A 20,852-nucleotide genomic window follows, 5' to 3' on the forward strand; every position below is an offset into this window, starting at 1 on the left:
TGATGCAGCGTGGAATTGCCTTTAACACAAGATTTTGCCTTTGGTGTAGACAGGGAGCAACCCCACTGCTTAGTGATACACTGACAAAGTCCTTGAGCCAACAGTTTTCCCAAGAGTATTTTTACAAGCCCACCCAGATGAGTCGATTTGCAGCAGGACAGGGCCAGACCTCACAGTGCCAGGATTACAATGGCATGGCTGCAATGTTGGGGTCTTGCCCTGGCCAGCCTTATCACCTGTCTTCAGTCCAGTACAGCACTTGTAGGACCAGCTTGCCAGTGCCATCAACAGGAGACGCCCACGACTGGCCATCCTGCACCAGCTGGCTGCAGCTGCACAGGAAGAGTGGTGCAATGTCCCACAGCAGTCTGTACAGAGACTGATCAGGTCTATGCGTCAGCACTGCCAGCATTGTGTTAATGCCCAGGGAGGATATACAGGATATTACTGTCTGTATTTTTGTTACATTTCCCATGATTTTGTTTGATATCTGTGCTGAAAATTATTAAATGTATTTGACATGGGTGTTTTTTGTTCACTTGTGTTTTTGTTAATTACTGCAGCACTGCATTATGCGTTGTAGGAGATGCTACAAATGCATTTAGGAATCTTCAGTGGCTTGTCTTATCTTTCCTGTCAAGACCTTCTTTACAGTTGTTTTAGCTCTTGAGTTTTTTTCCTCTTTCTCCTATACAGATGTTAAAAGAGAATGATCTACTAATTACAGTGTTTATGTATTGTTCCCGATCACATGCTTGTACAATCTACACGTGTTATACATTTCAGTAAGAAGGGAGAGTAATTAGAGATGTTTTTTCCGAACAGTTATGTTATTTGAATGATTATGACAATAGCCTTATTTACCATGCAAATCAGTTGATGACTTGAGTTAGTTATGAAGAGGATTTTCAACCAGGGTTCTCAAGACTGTCCAGGGGGACCCCACATTTCCTTGTACCCCCAATTAACCCTTTCAATTTTCTTTGACGGGGCTCTCTGTTTCTCTGAATATGAGTGTTTATACTAATTGTAAACCAACTTGGTTTGGATCTTCCAGAAATAAAAAAAATAAAAATAAAAGGGGTTAAATCACATACACACACGTTTTATATAAAGCGTGGTTTAATTGGGAAGTTTTCTTTTCAGAAACACCTGCTTGTACAGTCCTAACTTTTTGACTCCGTATAAGAGACACGCAAGCAAACACCACACTGTATACAGAGCCAGCCTCGGAGAAAGGCAGACACCGCCCTCCCCTCCGCTCTCGAGCAGCCAGGGTATGACGCCATGACGCCCCAATTCAAAAGTAGCGCCCTGCTCCGCCAATCCCCACAATGCCCTGTTCTCACCCCTCCCCTCTCCCCCCGCCCTGGGCGAACCGCGCCGCGCAGGCGCACTCCCCAGCTCCAGGCCGCCATTTTGTGCAGAGCCTACTCTGCTAAAGCGGGAGAGGATTAAAACGGCCGTAGGAGAAGGGCGCATTTCTTCGTCGTCGCTGGCAGAACCCAGACCAGGTCCTGGGCTTTCGCTCGAATTTTAGGAGAGAATAAACCGAGAAATCCAGGTAAAACGGCGTTACTTTTCCAAAAAGGGGGGATTTTTGCAGGAGCTTTATTCGGCCTCTAGGTGTCACGATGGGGCTCCTGGTCCTGGCGGCTGGCGGGGGGTGTTTGTCTCCCTCTATCGTTATTGAAAATTTAGGAAAAAAACATTTATAACCCAGAAGTTCGGGATAATGTTCAAGTATTTCGCCTTTTAAGGTCCTATTGAACGGATATTTTGCCATGGATGGATTTTGAAAGGCTTCGCTGTTTTGGGGGTATGTTTAGGCCAAGGCGTCCATTTTCTTTTTTTCTTTGTTTCCTCTTTAGAGAGAGAGAGAGGGAAACCCGCGGCTCGTGGGGATAACTGATTCCAGAGAAGAAGGCGACACCGACACACACTCAATCGCCGCTTTTGCGCGGATTATTTCGGCCTCGGCTCGGGCGAGCGACCGATTCCGGCGTCGGAAAGGTGGTTTTTCCTGCGTTGGTTTAGGATTTCTGCGGGTACCCATCCTCCAACCCCCCCCGCCGTCCTGATTGAAAAACAAAGTCGGTCCAAGAGTTCTTCTTCTTCGGCGGCGGCGGCTGCGAAACCGTTTTCTGTAGTTATTCACCCCCATAATCTTCCTGTTCTAGTCGGGGGAGGCTGCGGTATCTTTAGACAGACTTGTATTTCTGATCCGCAGTCTAACAGGAAATTATCCGAGCGCTTACGAAATCTTTGGCTGTCCAGACAAATAAGTAGCCATATGGTTTAGGGGAGGGAAAGTATATATATATATTTGCAAGGTGAAGGCTAATGTCGCCTGCCGAATCAGATATCTATGTGCAAAAAAAAAAAGAAGTAATGTCATACCCGATCGCTCCTGTACTAGTTACACGTTATCCCTACTGCTTTTTCCCTCCACCTACCAAAGTTAGGCTGCCGTGTTGTCCTGACAGCCTACTGACCGTTCACGATATTCAAACACACCACCTTTTCCCCCCAGCGAAAGGGTTGTGAACAGTAGAGAGCTCCCTCTACAATTCGCCTGGCACATAAGCATGATCTATAAATGGGGATCTCGACTCATGCTCGCCAAAGAAGAAAATTGCGGTTTGCCATTTCGCTGGGTTTTTTTTTTTGCCGTGCGTTTAATTTAAAAGACTTATCCTTCCTCACTGCACGCCGTATTTCCTGTCCGAGGTGCTAACCTCTGCAAAAAAACCCCGTCATAAATAGCCCTTTTTTCATTATTAGGTACGTTCCGCGTTTTCAAAAAAGTAGGACGTGCTTCGTTTTTTATTTGAAATTCTTATCTTGAAAGCTTCCTTTAACTTGTTATAGTTATTAGGTCACACGCAATCAAATTACCCGCCACCTACGCCAAATTGTGCATATGCTACTATGTGCACTTAACAGCACATCTGAATACTCAATGCGCTTTTACCGAATAATAATCTTCATGGAAGAAAAAAATCGATGTTTAACAAAATATGGTAAGGTATATATTTTACAGTATCGTGCCATCAGTGAAGTGTGGTTTTGCACTGCTAAATAAGACCTCTTCAGACATCTTTGGATGTTTGAAGTGATAACAGTTCAGTACCTCTATAAACTGCATACAGTTATTAATCATTAAGCATTTAAATAGCAAGCTTTGGTAAATATTTTAATTTTGGCCAAAAGATGGTTTGGCACACCTACAGTACAAACGTCTAGAATGTTGTTTGTACTATAAAACTGATGAAAAGAGGTTTTGAAGAATGTTGCTCATGCTATTTAAACTAAGTAGCAGTTAAGAGTATAAACATAACTACAAAGGAAGAATTTGACCATCCTTTGGGAAGCCATTTTGCTTGGATATAAATGAGCTTTTTATTTCATGACAATTAAATGTGTCATAGACTATATATTGAGATAGACTTAAATTCTTTATTGGCACTGAAACCGTGATACATGACACAATGTGTCATGGTTAAGTGTGTGCCGGTTTTACCAAGTAGCATCACCCAGAAATGACCATAAACTTTTTTTGTAAAGGTTTCTCTCCAATTTTATTGAAAGGATACTCAAAAACAAACCATTGAACAGGGTTGATTTCATGTCATTGGCCTTCCCATCATCAAATACCATGCAAAGTAATGTCACAGATCACACGTTGTGGCTGGTTATGTTCGATTAGATAGACGAAGGTCATGACAAACTATCATGGTTATAGGACAGCTTCACAGCTGCTGTGAAATCCTGGAGAGTCTCACAGCAGGAATCGCTGCAGGCAAGCAGATAGATGTTTCCAGCTATGTACGTACACATAGAAGTCACCCTGTCAGAGGAGTGGTGCCCACTAATGGCAAGACTGCAAACTGTGGGAATGCATTTAACAATACCTGTTTCTGCTAGTGCGTGTTACAGTTCGAGACAGGACAACAGCAATGCAAGCTCTCCACCAGAACTGTAAATAAGGCATGACATGTTAAGAGTGATGGTCTGCTGTGTTCTGCTACCGTTTTAAATCCTTCTAAACTAAAGATAAGTGAGGGAAAGCAGAGGTAAAAATGACAGTTTTTAATGAAACGGTCTGAACACCCTTCTTCTTCGCAGGTGGAAGTGTAGCTATCTAGCAGGCAGTATTCAGGCAGGCATTTGTCGACAGACGCTGAGGTCAGCCAGCAAGCCACAGAACTAGAAAGATGAAGTTTTCATTAGTAGTGCAGGTAATTTTTTCTTGAAGCTGGGACACTATAGAACTATGCTGTAACTCTCCCTGATAAGAATCAATTTTACTTGGAGCCAGTGGTAATATGACTGAGACTGCTAGACTTGGCTCGGTCATGGTGAAGTAAGTTTGTCGTTTTTCATTAACCGCAGAAATGACATTCCGTCTTTCATGCCGGTAATTGTGTTGTGTGAAGAGGCTTCGCTGTCATTGTGGAAAATGTATCCAGAATTCTGCGTTATGCCCCGCTGTAGTTCTTGTGCACTACTTATTTCCATCATAGATCAAGCAAATGAGATGTGCTGTCAAAAGGCATATCTGGTAATTCTAGAAAAATTACTACAATTGTGCCTTTTATCATTTTTTTGTTGTTATATGAAAATCCCTTAATATGCAGTTATTTTCCTTAATCAGTATTATTTCATTAATTATGTTTGAGAAAGAAATTAAGACATTTTGCATACTTAAGGTGATTTTAAAGCCCAGTTGTTGCTTCTGGACATTTTGGCTTGTTCTAGGTTACTGGAATGTTAGATTATGCACTGTCTTGTGGCATGTGGTGGTGATAATGAATAAAACTAAAATCTCACCGTATCAATGTTTTTAATTATCATTCTCCATTAACTTAAGTATAGCATAAGTATGATGAGAATATAGATTAAATTTATGTTCAAGGGGGAGAAGTTTTTGAAAATGTTAGTTGTGCTTTTTTCAGCTTTCATAATATTACGTCTGCAAGTTCAAGGGGAAAAAACATGTATTTGAAAATAGACCATTGAACACTTCATATATGGTTCCAGATATTCATGTGACATTTGTTTTAAAGATAGATCGAAGCTGATCAGCAGGATCATTGGTGATGGAGTCAGTTTCGGTGTTTGAATTTGGTTAGAATTTTTTAATGCAATAGTTTGCATTTTTGCTTAAGTTTCTGTAGGGTAAATGTTGTTAAGATTTAAAAAGGCTATTATGAAACTGACTGCTTTAGAAATGCGTATCTCTAGATTTCACGTTCTGTTATGAGTGGTCAGTAAGCTTTGCAGCTGCATTAGAACCCCAAAAAGGTTGCCTGGGCGTTTGTGCTGATCTGTCTGTGTTTGTCTAGGGTATGTCCATGGAAACTGAACCGACTGAACCAGTCGTGGATGAGGGCGATGCCTTCTCCAAGGGGAAGGAACGAAAGACCTACCACAGGAGACGTGAGGGGGGCACAGAGGAGGAGGGCGCAGAGCTGATTCACAGCCAGGCTGACGGGGGTGCAGAAGAGCAGCAGCAGCCGGTGGCACCACAGCAGCAGTCTGGGGACGGGGAGATGGTGCAGGACGTGAACGTTAACGTGAATGTCAACAGCAATGTGGAGATGATGGTGATGGAGCAGCTGGACCCCACGTTGCTGCAGATGAAGACGGAGGTGATGGAAACTGCAGTGCACCAGGAGGCCAGCGAGGCCACTGTGGACGACACCCAGATCATCACCCTTCAGGTGGTCAACATGGAGGAGCAGCCCATTAACCTGGGTGAGCTGCAGTTGGTGCAGGTCCCCGTCCCTGTGTCAGTGCCAGTCAGTACTACCACTGTGGATGAGTTGCAGGGCACTTATGAGAACATGCCCAAGGAAGGCGAGCCAGTCATCTGCCATACACTGCCCCTCCCTGAAGGTTTCCAGGTGGTTAAAGTGGGTGCCAATGGTGAGGTGGAGACTGTGGAACAGGAAGAGCTCCAGCAGCAGCAGCAGCAGCTCCAGCAGCAGCAACAACAGCAACAGCAGCAGCAGCAACAGAATGAAGACAGCTCCTGGGCCAAGGATCCAGATTACCAACCCCCAGTCAAGAAGGTGAAGAAGGTCAAGAAAAGCAAGCTGCGCTACAACACGGAGGAGGGCAAGGACATGGATGTGTCTGTGTACGACTTTGAGGAAGAGCAGCAGGAAGGCTTGCTGTCCGAGGTCAACGCAGAGAAGGTGGTGGGCAATATGAAACCTCCCAAACCTACCAAGATTAAAAAGAAAGGTAAGGCTGAAGGATGTGCCAGCTGAGTATTTTTTTTTTTAAATGACACCTTGAATTAAATTGCAGCCTTTTGTACAGAACATAAAAGTTGCATTAAAGCACAGTTGCTGGACATTAAAATCAAAGCTGAATTGTATTTGAGAGTGCAACATGCATAGTTCTTTTTATTTACAGCGCTCCGGAGCTCACAATTTAAAGTGGCAGGTTTCTGAAAGAAGTTCAACCTGCCTACATATAAATTCTGTTGCGTGTGTCACCGATTGCAGGAGTGAAGAAGACATTCCAGTGTGAGCTCTGTAGCTACACTTGCCCTCGCCGCTCCAACTTGGACCGCCATATGAAGAGCCACACTGACGAAAGGCCACACAAATGTCACCTGTGTGGCAGAGCCTTTAGGACTGTCACGCTTCTTAGAAACCACTTGAACACCCACACAGGTAAGGTGCCTCTCTTCTGCGATTATACGTATACATTGCTATAACTTCTATAGAGATGTCACAATTTCCAGCAAAAAAAACTGGAATTATTTTGCGTGCAGTTTCTTTTCTTTTGACGGGCAGGCATCTGAGGAAATGAGAACTGGGTGCTTTGATGTGTGTTTTTTCCCCCCCTTGTCACTAGGAACCAGGCCGCACAAGTGTCCTGACTGTGACATGGCCTTCGTGACTAGTGGTGAGCTGGTCAGACATCGCCGCTACAAGCACACCCATGAGAAACCATTTAAGTGCTCCATGTGTGACTATGCCAGCGTAGAGGTAAGAGGCTCTTCTGTTGTGTGTAGACACTGGAAGAGAACATTGTTGGCTGATGCCTATGGAGAAGATGTACCATAGTGTGCCTCATTTATTTTCAGATAAAAATAGCAGCTTAAATTCTTTGAAATCCTAAATGTATAAGCTTGTGTTCAATAGAACTTTGAGTGTCCTAATAATTTTGAAGTGATACACTTATGCTGTTTTGTTTCCTTTGTTTAAAATTTTTGTTTTTTGGAACCTCCTAATTTGGTCATATTCTGAGTATCACATTGTCATTCACTTATTATGTATATGTAGCATATCTGAAAGTTTGTCGATAGATGGAATTCGGTTGAAATGGCATTTAATAGGGAGGAGGCATTAAAATAAATTGGAGCACTTAATGCTGTACGTTTATAAAACTGCAGTGTTTTTGTTTGTGATTCTTAGGAGTGCAGTAGATATCACAAATCTTTTTTTTTGCCCAGAAAGGGGAGCAGTGGATTGTGGGTTGGTGTTATACAGACCCTGTACTTTTTACCTTGTGTTAGTGTCATTCAATAGTCATTCCCAGTGTTGTAAATGACATGTTACAATCTAATTGTCAGTGGCTTAACAGTTTAGTTAAACTAATAGAAAACATAATTGTGGGACACCAGGTTTATTCTAACCATGCATTAAATAACTCGTGCAAGGGCTCATGCATTAAATAGCATGCCAGCATGCCTAGGGTCATGTTTGAGGCCCATTTAGCAGGAGCTTCAGTGACCAAGACGGCCCAGGTTGCTCATATTTCATGGGCAGTGGTGGCTGGAAGCACGTACTCCAGGATTGTGATATCCATGCAAATGACGTGCAAGTCAAGAGGTGAACAACTGCAGATCAGGTGGCTGCATAATTTGACCTGTACTGACAGCCGCCAGCTTTATCAGTGTCCATTTAAAAAATGTCTGCAGAGCCAGGTACCATGGTCAGGTTGCAGTGTGCAAATCGCTCATGGCATCTGGCAGTGCAGGTTTGCAAGTCCAGTAAAATTAGCACAAGCAGGGGAGAATTACGGTCAGATGAATCGTTCTTCACCATGATCTCGACAAATGGGTGTGTGATTGTAATCTAAAGAGCTCTACTGGTTTGATGAACCTGATACTTATGTCTGGTATGGCCCTCTCAGTCATTAGATCTGACCCCAATCGAGCATTTGAGCAATATTCTGAAACTTCATCCAAAACGACACTTTCAACCTCCATCATCCAGATGTGTGCTGATGTACTTTCTAATGGAGGAATGGTGCTTGTAAACTATGCAGTACGGCACATATAGGCTATCCCGGCAGCACATGGTGGCCCAATGTCTTATTAAATGGCTTTATGTTTGTGTTTCCATTTTCTTTTATCCACCACCTATATTGGTACAGGATAAAATGTATACATGTGTCCATGCAGTGAATGCAGTATCCTTGGAAAGCACGACTTTCATGTGCTGAGAACCTTTTATGCACTCTAGGTAGAAGGGGGGTTTAAGCAAGTGTGTTTTTCAGGTCAGTAAATTAAAGCGCCACATCCGTTCCCACACCGGAGAGCGTCCATTCCAGTGCAGCTTGTGCAGCTATGCCAGCAGAGACACGTACAAACTGAAGAGACACATGAGGACCCACTCAGGTAACATCCGCCAAGTCCATGACGTTCCACTGTCTCTCTTCAAGAGACTGAATTCAGCGACAGCCCTCTGGATGTGGTACATGTCATTGGCACCACCTGTAGAACACTGTAGAGCCAAAATGATTATAGAGCTTCATTTGAATACTCTGCCTCGGGTGAACAATATTTCTGTACTTATTGCCACTCGGAACACAAAATAACAGTACAGTTTTCAAGCAGTCAGTAAATTAAATTTAGCCAAGGGGAGGCTGTGTATGTATACACATTGTTTATATAATAAGTTTTAGTTTAGTATACTTTTCACACACCTTGTCTATTGAGCTTTGAGTAGTATTCCTCATATTCAACAATAAATCAGTAGTGCTTCCAAAGCTGATTTTTTTTTCCCCTCTGTCCTGATTCTAGGAGAGAAGCCTTATGAATGCTACATCTGCCATGCTCGCTTCACTCAAAGCGGCACTATGAAGATGCACATTTTGCAGAAGCACACTGAGAACGTGGCCAAGTTCCACTGCCCACACTGTGATACTGTTATCGCCAGAAAGAGTGACCTTGGTGAGCTGCAGCTTTGCAGGGTGTAATCTGGGTGAAGGGTGACGTCTAAATGTTGTTTTTTACCCGTCCAGACGCGTGGATAAAACTTTTTTGCTGTACATGACAGATGCATATGGTATTTGAAGTTTGTGGGACTGTTCATTCAATAAAGGGGAATTAATTTAAATTGGTGGGCAGGGTTCAGTTCTAACCCCTGGTTGGTTTGTGTGCATTGTAGGTGTCCATTTGAGGAAGCAACACTCGTACATTGAGCAGGGCAAGAAGTGCCGTTACTGTGAAGCAGTGTTCCACGAGCGCTACGCTCTCATCCAGCATCAGAAGTCACACAAGAACGAGAAGCGCTTTAAGTGTGACCAGTGCGACTATGCCTGTCGACAGGTACTTTCAGAACAGTGCTTTTGTGCTTTTTTAAGTCATTCCAAGATTGTTGATAGCAACTTGGTATCTTAAATATCATGGATGCCATGAGCCCAGAAATCAAATTGAAGGTGTAGGTTTTCACGTATGGAAGTCTTGGTGGTAGAGTGTCAATGCCGTTACATTCAGATAGTCCCTGGGATTGCATCAGTCTACAGTGAATGTGAAATTGAAGCTGAGTAGTCACATGGTGAGGCTCCCCTGTATTTCCAGTTTTCAGTAAGGATTACCCGTGTTTCTAGTTTTTTATCATTTTCAAGCCTTGAAACCAAATAGACTACAAATTTCAAACTTGGTATACAATTTTAACTTCCTGTTCAAGATATACAACTGTTTGTATTTATCGAAATTCATTGAAAATTATATAATATCTGAATGAACCTGGCCATCACATGGCTGTTTCAAACAGATTAGTACATTAACAAACTGGCTATCAGCCAATCAGGTGTGTTCATAATGTGCCTGTGTTTTTTTATATGTTGAGACTTATAAGTCTGTAACAGGCAACTTTAGGCATGAATAATTGGACGAATAGTAAACTTTAGCAATTATAGTCCATGATGTAATGCATATGATTGGGCATCCAATATACATTTGACCTGTCCTTGTGGTTAAATGAAAAATTAGCTTGTAACGCCCTTATTAGTATAGATGGGATCATGGATACTGTAGAACACAAATGACAATTCTTATGTGGCTTGAAGAAAATTGCCTTCTCTGTGACCTCTGACCTTCCCTGAAGGTTATAGGCAAAAAATGTGTAACCTCACAGCCCGTTAGAGTTAATGATTATAATGCATTGTATAGTAAACTATGTGCTGGATTAACAGTGTCCTTGCTTGTCAGCTAAGCTGATGACTTCTTTAAAGGTCAAATGCAAGACTTACAATGGTAGCTTTTTAACATTTCCACTTCACTTGTATGCAGGAGCGCCACATGGTCATGCACAAACGTACGCACACGGGAGAGAAGCCTTACGCCTGCAGCCATTGTGACAAAACCTTCCGGCAGAAACAACTCCTGGACATGCATTTCAGACGATACCATGACCCCAATTTTGTGCCCACTTCCTTTGTGTGTACCAAGTGTGGTAAAACCTTTACTCGGCGGGTAAGGTTTTGTAAATGTCGTGAATTTTTTTTTTCCGTTTTGATTTTGAGGGTTTGTCGTATTGTAAATATTAAAGTTTTTTTTTTGACGTAGCTCAAGAACATCAAAGTTTTTGTCATCGGTAACCCCTGAATTGTCGCATGTTGCATTTCTACCTGTACAAATCTTCCAAAAATGGAAAAGCTCATTATGACGGGTGGCCTGTGGCACTCGACCTGTCCTAGATAGTGTCTTATTTTCTGTTCTGTGGTCAGAACACCATGGCCAGGCATGCAGAGAACTGCACCGGGCCTGATTCTGCAGAGGGAGAGAATGGAGGAGCACCAAAGAAGAGCAAAGTTGGAAGGAGGAAGAAGATGCGCAGCAAAAAGGATGATGAGGATGATGACAGCGGTAAGAGACAGAATCCTGATACTTTAAATCTTTTCGCTCCAGCTATTTACAACTCCTGGTGCTTCCGTTTCATGTGCTCTGTTTATGTCATCACTCTGTTTTTCCAGTATGCTTCTGATCTGCCCTTTCAGTCTCCTTTGTGATAAATTCTGTAAAAGCCACTAGCATCTGAATAGATGAGGGTTTGCACATGACTGTACTTGGGTTTCAACCCTGCTGTGGAAAACATGATCTTGAAAGTAAATTCCAAACAAATTTGGCTCTTTCCTAGCGTCAACAGAGTAGGAGTGTTGTATCACTGATGTTACTATCTCTGCCCCCACTCCCACTCCAGAGGATCACGCGGACCCTGAACTGGACGACATTGATGAACAGGATGAGGAGGAGCTGCTGGCTACGTCGGAGACCGATGTGGTGGAGATGGAAGAGGCGCCGCCCACTCCCCAGCTGCCCGCCCAGCTCACCCCGGCCAAGAGGAAACGAGGCCGGCCCCCCGGCAAGGCCAACGCCCCCAAACCGGCGCCCCGTAAGTTCCTTATATTGTGCCTTCCACAGAACGCCATGTTAGGGGTCCGTCTGCAAACCCCCACTATAGCTAGTGATGAGGTTGCTTGTGTAGCGCAGTGCATCATTTTAAAGTTTCACCAGCCTTTTGACTTTTAAAATATCATTAATAATAATTGCTTACACTTATCTAGTGCTTTTTTGGACGCTCCACTCGGAGCGCTTTAGAGTTAATGGGGATTCTCCTCCACCACCACCACCAGTGTGCAGCCCCACCTGGATGTTGTGACAGCAGCCATAGTGCGCCAGTACACTCCCCACACACCAGCTCTCGGTGGGGAGGAGAACAGCGTGATTTCACAATTTTGTATAGAATATTCTAAAATGTAGTCCAGGTTTTCCTCTTGTGATGAACTCGGGGAGTCTGGTGAAGCGTTTCATTGCATTAGGGGTGGGGGAGCATATCTAAGTTTCTTAACCCCCCCCTCCCCCCCCCCTCCACACTGTTCCTTCCACCTCCTAGCAGCGGCCATCATCCAAGTGGAGGACGAGAGTACCGGTACCATTGAGAACATCATTGTGGAGGTGAAGAAGGAGCCAGAGCAGGCCACCGAGGAGGCTGAGAGCGAGGCTGTGCAGCTGCCTGTGGTGGAGGGGGCTCCCAATGGGGACCTGACACCCGAGATGATCCTGAGTATGATGGACCGATGATGGGAGTCCTGCAGCAAGCTTGTCTGTGCGTCTTTCTCTAACCTCCCCCCCTCCCTCCCTCCTCTAACCCCACCCTGTATTTTTTTTAATAGCCTGGGATGTTCGAAAGCAACTTCAACTTTCCAAATTTTGCCACCACTCACAACCACCGCCACCCCTCTTCTCTTACTCCTTGGCTGAACTCTTTTTTTTTTTCCCATTGCAGTACGTGCTTATTTTTTCAGGCCACTTGATCCTTTGTGTGTGCCGTGAGGGGTCGCTATGTTAAGGATAAGGTTTTTTTTTAATCGGATGAATGGAGATGTTTTCCTGCTGTGTCATAAATTGTTGCAGATGTACCATGAAAGGTGGGTTGGAGCTGTGGTTAAGCTTTTACAGTGCTCAACCTGATTTTGCAAGATGCTTTGTACAGTCCTGGATATGTATCACTGCTGTAGGGAGAGGGGAGTCTTGTTTTTTGTTTTATTTTCCTATCAAAGGGATTCCTGTTGTCAGATGTTTGATAAGCCTTGCTTGATTGTGTATTTGACCTACTTATCTTTTCCATATTACAGATATACAAAAGTTAAGGGCAATGAGGAATGATGGTATTTGAACAGACTAGAAAATATGGCATTGCAATATTAAAGCCTCCAATATTGCTGTACGAAGCATCTCGGCTAGTTTTGCTTGTAAATATTTTTTCTTTGTTTTTACATTTTAATCTTTTCTAGTCATTTAAGACCTTGTAAATGCTGGAAGAATAGCATTTTAACAGTAGCTTTGGACTTGCGCTGATGAAAGCTGTCTCAATCTGTAGTGTGTAAATGTGCAAATTTACTATTAAATCATGTAGGACTATTTTGCCCTCCCCCCCCCCTCATGTCCCCCCCTTTTTTAACAAAATGCTTGCAGATCATGGAATTCGGATGTTTCAGAGCACACTGTCAAACAACAATGGAGGGCAAATCTTTTTAATTGTAAATTTTTAAAGCAAAGTAGAGGCTGTCACCTCTATATTTTTCTTTTGGAAGAGGAACCTTGTTTTCTTGTTCATGCGAGGACCCATGAGGAAACCATAGTTAGAACCCTGACGCCAAAAGATTGAGGCTGTAAGTAAACTCCAGGGGTCAGCGATGTGCGTGAAGGGTTTTGAAGAAATGTGAATGGGGTGGGGAAGAATGCTTGTATAAAGTTTGTCATTTGTTAAAATATGTAAGCTTTTACAGAACATCGTTTTTTGCTGATTCAGAACGGACGTTCCTCTATGTATTGCATTTAAATTGCTTTTTTTTGTTTAGCTCTTAAAATTCTAGGTTGATGCATTTTTGTACTTAGCTGTACTGTGTGAATTTTTCGGTGGCCTAAAAGCCGACATTATAAAGACATTTATTAGGGCGGGAGGGTGGGGTAAAAAAAGAGCAGCTGGGATGGAGAATGTATTGCTGTACAGCTAATAAAAAAAGATTGACCTACAGAAGTGTCTCGCCTGCTTTGTTTTGAAGTAAGATTTCAAAGAAGTGTCAAATTCACGTACCCAAACGTGATTTTATTGAAATCCATTGTTGTGGGAGAACATGGATTTTAAAGCATTGATTTGTTAAACGTGGGTTTTGCAATGCCTTTCACTCAGGTCGGAACATGCTGCACAACAGAACAGTGGTGTGGCCAGCACTGTTTAAATGTGTTGCATCAGATTCGTATAAGAACACCCTATTCAGCTAGCTTAAGAAAGCTAAGCCATTAAAAAGATAATTCATACTGACATCACCATTACATTACTGTAGTTTGTATTCATAATAACTATAAAGTAATTTAAGTTACATGTGCACTTGAAAAAACATTTGCTTTAGAAATGAAAAGGAATAAAGGAAGGCATTAGAATCTAATTGCAATGGACCCAAGAAGTCCCACAAGGATGAATCACGATAGTGATTTGGAACATTTAGATAAACGTATCCCTAAGCATTAAGTTTTTGTACTCTTCACAGATGACTGCTTGCCCAGGATTGATGGAAATGATCAAATAGAAAAGGGTTTTTTATTTTTATCCCCATAGTTGCCACTATCATCAGGCTGCTTTGCAAACTGGCATTCGCTACAACCATATATTTATAACTTAACAGCACGTCAGATATACAGGCAAATAGCTTTTTTCATTATGTTGGTGTTTGACCCAAGAGTGCCCATGGTCAATCTAATTTCTGAACTGATTTAAATATTAAAACATCTGTTTTAGGAAAAAGTGAAGCACAATTCTAATAACTGCATTTTTACTGTTTAGTAACTGGGTGCTACAGTAATGTGACACTGGAGCTTCAAGTTTGGTTTACCTGGGCATCTATGTGGAATTCGCAAGCTGTCCCTGTACTTATGTGGGTTGTTGCCAGGACCTCTGGTTTTCTCACACCCACAAATGAGTTGATGGGCAGCCTCTATCCAAGGCCTGCTGTGATGGACTGACTCATCCAGGGATTAGGAAGAGATTAGTTGTGTTCCTGAACTAGTCCCACCTTGTTTCTCAGAATGGTCCTGGCTTGCTGTATACTCACTAGGATAGGCAGCTTGGTAACAATGGATAGTGTGGGGCAGGATTTCCTCTCAAGACCTCACTCCTGAAGGCCATATTGGATTGGTGCCTTGGGACATGAGCCACATACTATTGATCTCCTTTGGTACATCAGAGTGTTAGAATGTGTTTCATGGTCTCAAGAGTCCTCCCCTGGATACCCAAGACAATTGTATGATGTGTTCAGGCGCCCTGTATGTACCACACAGAAGTCAATGATGCACTGAGCTTCTTGAACAGCAAATAAATTGGCAGCTGAGGAATTTCAATAACGTCTTCCCCGGGCAGTGTTGTGCACCCAGCGTGTCCTCATGCACAACTGATCTGACACATACACACCCTGCCGGGGAGAGAGAGCGCTCCAAGAGGTGACGTGCACCCGGGGGAGTCACTTCCTCTCTCAGACAATAGTGTTTCATTCTGAGTGTGGTTTGGGTAGCAGGATGTGTAGTCTCTGCCTCACCTTAGCAAAGCTGTCTGCCGGTGGCTGTGCTTTCTTGCAAACAGATTTGTGCAACAATGGCTACCAACAGCAGTGCAGAAATCCCATATTCCCTGCAAGGTAAGGGCTCTTTTCTTCCAACGCATCGCGTCAATATACGCTGAGAAACAGAGGCAGGGCCAATGGCTGTCTAGGTACTCCCGCTTTCAGAGTCGCCCACTGCAAGCGAAACGAGGTAACAGTGGGTGATGCTTCCCTGCAAGAAGGTAAAGCAAAAGTTGCACTTCTTTCAGAAAGAACGCTCCGTTCGCATGAAGCGTGTAATGTAGTCGTGTACAGTTCATTGCCTGGAACCGGTTCTCCTCAGCGTTTTTAAACACCTGCGTGTGATTAAGGGTGGCAATATTCGCTCCAGCTAGGAGGTAAGTACTCTTCATTAAAAAGGCAGACAGGAGCTCAAAATCGTACACTGTTCTGTAAAGTTCAAACTTAACGCGGCCTTCCTACAGGACTGTAGTTCTTTAACAGGTTTCCCCCCGCCCGGGTTATGAAACCGTTTAAACAGTACGCACTGTCATCATGTGGCACTCTTGTGTTTTAGCTTACTCTGCATGTTTGGGTCAGCACAGTAGCAAGAGCAAAGCTGAGTTTGCACAGAAGATTATTGCCACTGCATGTTGAGACGTTCGGTGTGTGACAGGAACTCTGTCTCCCAGACTGCTTTTTAGTGTTTAATCTCAGGGAAGTGGCGCCTGAGCATGGCTTAAAATACCTTTGCTGTGATCATTCACAGTAAAATCATAAAGGCAAGGTAACACTTCGGAAAGGCCATGGGGAAAACTACAAACCTCATGTGCAAATCGACACATTTATTGACAGAACATGAAAAATGTAATCACGGATTTTAAAGTGGTGAGGACAGAATCTTTACTGTGTGGTTTCAAGGCAGGCAGACCTGGAGAGAGATTGAGATATTCCCAATGGGAAGCAGTTCCTCACATCACAGGGTCTGGCCCTGTGCAGGAGGATCTCTCTCTCTCCATCCCCGCTGTGAATTTAACTTGGCCGTATGTCTTTTCTCTTCAAAAGACAGCATTGTTAAAGCCCTGAAGCCCCAGAAGATCAAGTTCATGTGGAGAGTTCAGCAGAACCACTCGAGGGCAAAGGCTGACGAGAGGATTCTGGTAAGAGACTCCACACTGGGGGCCGCCTCCTGTGTTTGTCAAGCTACACCATCCAAAACCAGTGTCGTGGTCCCCAGACAGCAGCTGTCTAAGTTAATTATTAAAGATGAACAGCACTGGGCTGTGTTCCAGTGACTGAAATCCGCTGGGGCCTGCTGACACATACAACACCTACGTCAGATTTCTTCTTCATTTGCCCCTCCAGTGTTCCTGGAGCCAGAAAGGAACGGAACACACTGAGGTCAGCAGGCTTCTTTGGGGAAAAAGGTTTAAATGTTGAACACTTCAGGTGTTAAGGCCTCACTCTTGAGCGAGCCGACTGAACATTTCCTGCTCATTCTTTTGTAAGCCGCTCACTGGAACTGGTGAAGAATGGGGGCCGTTCCAGTCTGCACTTGCTAAAAATGTGAGAACATTGTACCTTTTGTCATTTTGCTGAGCCAGCTCTCCAAGATCCAGGTCACATGTCTGGCACTGCCGGTTTGTAAGCCGGAGCCTGCCGGGGGCCACAGGGAGGAGGAGGAGGCCTGTGCTGTTCCTGGAAGCCAGCTGTTCTCAGCACACCCACACTGCAGAGAACAAAAGCAGTTAGAGTGCAGGCTCAGACCATGCTGCTGCTGCATACATCAAACACCCTGTCACACGGGGCCCTGCCTGCCGTCTGAGCTGGAGAGAGATGGGGGGTGCTGGCGAGGCGGAGGGTGAATCAGGGGAGCAGGGGGGGGAGGGGGTAGAGAACTCTTTTGGGGACACCTCTCTCCAATTGCTGTGGTAGCCTTACTTCTGTTTTGGTTCCGACGCACTTTTAAGAGAGAGAAGGAAAGGGGAAAAAAGGCCAAGAAAGCACTCCGCAGAAGGGATTGAGTGGCAGCAGCCCCCCCCAGGTACAGCGAGTGACTCACGCCTTTTGGGGCCTCGGAGACGCTGGGCGTGACTCACTCGGGCTGGCTGTGACAACGAGCGGGGCCCTTTGCTTTCAACGGTGCTGGTGCACACCGAGAGTCGGGACTGTCATGGCTCCAACCACAGTGGCTGCCAGTCAAGTAACCTGAAAGAGAAACCCGTCTTCCTCTCCAAAAAGCTGTTGCATTTTCGCTGCTCTTCAGAGCCCGTCGCTGAATGCACTCTGTGGCTCTGTTGGCAAGTTAGCTGACTCCCTCAACCCCGTTCTCAAGGCTGACTGGAAATGCAATCTGCTTTTCTGCATTTAGCTCTTCGTTTCACGTTCAGTTCTGGTTTATGTCTTGCTTTACTGTGATCTAGGGTAGGAAGCAGCAAAAATGATTATTTGTGTGCTTCCTTTTTAAGCAGATTGCCTAGTGCAGGTGAAGTTTGGAAGATTTCTTCAAGGAACTAGTGCACATTAACAGTTAGGTTGGGTTTAGGACCCACCACCCATTTAAATTAGAACTGAGCGGTAAACAGGTACAGAACACTGTTGAGCTATTTCCCCATCACCCTAGAGTGCAAGAACTGCAGCAGCTTGTACATTCTCCCCACAGTCCCCGTGTCTTGCGACCTGGATCAGCTCTCTGACATTATTGTACAATGCGGAGTACCACAAAGTTACTGTTCCTCGTCCGCGCACAGTATAGCCCTTCACCACAGGGCTTCCCATCCTGGTTTTCAGGCATGGCCCACAGTGATCCACGGTCTGGAATCCCCCATTCATCCATTTTCGAAACCTCTTTTTCCAGCACGGGGACGCCAGACAGTCTGAGTCGATCCTGGCAAGCAGCGAGCGCAAGGCAGGATACACCCCAGACAGGACGCCAGTCCATGGCAAGGCGCACACACTAACATCAGGGCCCATTTTCCCAGAAGTCAACCAACCCTGCTAGTCTGTCTTTGGACTGTAGGGGGAAACACATGAGAACACATGGAGAGCACACGAACTCCACACAGACAACATCCTAGGAATGGAACCCAGGGCCCCAGCACTGCAGGCTAAACGCTGCTCCACCTAGTTGCCTTAGAACCATGCAAGTGATCCTCACTCCTGGTCCTGGGCCGGCGTAGCTCTGCAGGTTTTAAAGATAAACTGCATTCCTCAACTGCTGACGATTCAGAAAGAATGGCAATAGCATCTCAAAAGGTTTTTTTCTGGATTGAGAAACTGCTGGAGATAATTAACATTCACATCTCCAGAAATGATAGAATGTATAACTAAAACTGTTCGCTGCTGAGGAGTGGGACACTGACATAGTGTGGCAGTTAAGCCTGCTGCCTCACAGCTCTCTTCAGTCCCGGGTTCGATTGCAGATGGTGGTGTCTTCTGTGTTCCCAGTGTGTGCTCCAGTTTCTTCCCCACTCGGATGCTGTCCCGCGTAGAATAATCAGTGTTTCTAAATTATCCCCTCGAGTGCTCGGTGACAGACTGTCATCCCACCCAGGAGGTAATCCTACTTTCACGTCCCATTCTTCCAGGAGAAACTAACTCCAGGATACTTCAATCCTCACCTGGACATGGCCGATCCATATTGGACGGATACATGCTCACACTTCAAACACACCACAACCCTGAAAGATATTCATTGTAAGAACACACACACACACACACACACACACACACACACACACACACCAGGCTGGGCCTGGGACACCTCTTAGGAAAACCAGGCTATAGCTGCTGAATCAGCGTCCGTTATTCTCCATCCACAGCATTTCTCATTTTTACCCCGTCTTTACTATTTAATTTGAGGAATTAAAGGGAAGGACTAAAAGGTTCCCGTTCGGCAGCTTTTATAGGTATGGGACTTGGATCAATTTAATTAACTGTGATCAATTAAGCAGTTGGTTTGTTGAATTAAGTAATTAGTAGATTATTTGGAAGGAAAATCCAAATCCAAGTACCCTTAATCCCTCAAGGGCCAGAGTACTCTTACTTGAACATTTTACTTTCTCAAAGGATAAACAGTTTGTTGTGGCTTCCAATTATAATGAAGATGTGGTTATAAAATTTAGTGCAGGAGTTCAACACCAGGGCTAGAGACTCCTGAACTACACATCCACAAACTTTCTGAACTGCTCTATACAGTGCAGGGATAAAGCCTAACCCAGCTAGCACTCCTGAACCAACTGGACAAATCTCTTGCTTAATTAGACAAACCTGGGACTTTTCCCAGATTGTTTTTGGACTGCACATGCTCTATACTGACATGAATATCCACAGAGGCACTTGTACTCCTCTCTGCCTATGATATGGATTATAAGATGATTCCTTTGAAACCTGATTTTCCCAGGCCATCAGGTGGAATTCTGTAGGGATAATCAGAGTTTCTCTTTTCTATTTCCAAGTTTTAAACTGCTGGTGTGAAAAGACTGTTTTAGTCAAGGCCTAGAAGAAAACAAAACCCAACAATCGTCAAGTAACAAAATAAATACATTCCTGTTTGGTTTATTCTGATTAAAGCACCACAAACCCATCGCTGGAGGGGGGGGCAACCATCAGGTTGCTTTCCCCAGAGGTTTCTTTCCTCCCTCCGGGGGGTTTTTGTTTTCCTCTCCTCCGTTTCCACATGCTCACCTGTTCCTGGACAGCATTATGAACTGCTGTAGAAGTCTGCAAAGTTGTGTGCTACAAATAAAAGATGAACTGAAGTTTGAAAATATAGGATTTGCTGTTCAACAAAACAATGCCCGATTGATCGAGATCTTCAAGGACAGCCCAAATTTGAAAACATGAATACTATCATGGGGTGGCATGGTGGCTAACTGGTTAGCTCTGCTGCCTCGCAACACTGGGGCCCCGGGTTCACTTCCTGGGGCTCTGTCTGTATGGAGTTTGTATGTTCTCCTCATGTTTGTGTGGGTTTCCTGTGAGTGCTTAATTGGCTTCTGGGAAAACTGGCCCTGCTGTGAGTTTGAGAGTGTCTGTGTCTGTCTGCCCTGTGATGGACAAGCGTCCCTCCCAGGATGTATCCTGCCTTGTGCCCGTTGCTTGCCGGAGATGAGTGACCCTGGATTGGATAGAGCTCAGAGTATCATGGCAGCACAATGGTGTGGTCATTACCACGGCAACTTCACGGCTCTTGTGTCCCGGGTTCGATACTGACCCGGTGACCCTTCTGTGTGGAACTGGAACGTTGCGTTTATTCTCCTGGTGCTCCTGGCTCCTCCCATGATCTAAACCATGCAGGCCTGGTTTATGAATTGTGCCTTAGTTTTGAAATGTGTTTGAATTGTGTAGTCCAGTACTTCCAGGATAGCCACTACTCTTACCAGGATTACCAGCGTTGTCTCAGATGATGGAGAGGTGGGTAATTTGCATCAATAATTATAGCCTGGATTGTGACCTCACATGAAGAGACAGTAGGTAGCCTTTCTATGCAACTAATATACAGA

General features: G+C 44.4%; 2 protein-coding genes across 8 annotated transcripts in view; both read left to right on the forward strand.

Moving 5' to 3' along the window:
• Positions 1-1,380: 1,380 nt before the first annotated feature.
• ctcf (CCCTC-binding factor (zinc finger protein)) lies at positions 1,381-13,711 on the forward strand. 7 transcript variants are annotated; one of them, XM_069181185.1, is made up of 13 exons: positions 1,381-1,564; positions 1,872-2,013; positions 4,129-4,241; positions 5,349-6,252; positions 6,519-6,689; positions 6,874-7,007; positions 8,524-8,644; positions 9,050-9,199; positions 9,417-9,577; positions 10,544-10,726; positions 10,981-11,119; positions 11,454-11,645; positions 12,150-13,711. In XM_069181185.1, the coding sequence occupies exons 3-13, from the start codon at positions 4,218-4,220 to the stop codon at positions 12,332-12,334; spliced, it is 2,364 nt and encodes a 787-aa protein (XP_069037286.1). In that variant the 5' UTR covers positions 1,381-1,564; positions 1,872-2,013; positions 4,129-4,217; the 3' UTR covers positions 12,335-13,711. The 7 variants fall into 7 exon arrangements, with proteins under 7 accessions (XP_069037286.1, XP_069037290.1, XP_069037284.1 ...); XM_069181189.1 differs by having other exon boundaries at positions 10,544-10,690; positions 12,147-13,711; XM_069181183.1 differs by having other exon boundaries at positions 1,874-2,013; positions 12,147-13,711.
• Positions 13,712-15,320: 1,609 nt separating this feature from the next.
• Positions 15,321-20,852, forward strand: part of carmil2 (capping protein regulator and myosin 1 linker 2) — a 50,466-nt gene continuing 44,934 nt past the window's right edge. Inside the window, exons 1-2 of the mRNA XM_069181216.1 lie at positions 15,321-15,444; positions 16,414-16,508. Coding sequence (XP_069037317.1) covers positions 15,402-15,444; positions 16,414-16,508 — 138 coding nt within the window. The 5' untranslated portion in view covers positions 15,321-15,401. The remainder of the gene's footprint in view (positions 15,445-16,413; positions 16,509-20,852) is intronic.

The sequence above is a fragment of the Lepisosteus oculatus genome, chromosome 20, assembly GCF_040954835.1.
Source record: "Lepisosteus oculatus isolate fLepOcu1 chromosome 20, fLepOcu1.hap2, whole genome shotgun sequence".
NCBI classification, from domain to species: Eukaryota; Metazoa; Chordata; class Actinopteri; order Semionotiformes; family Lepisosteidae; genus Lepisosteus; species Lepisosteus oculatus.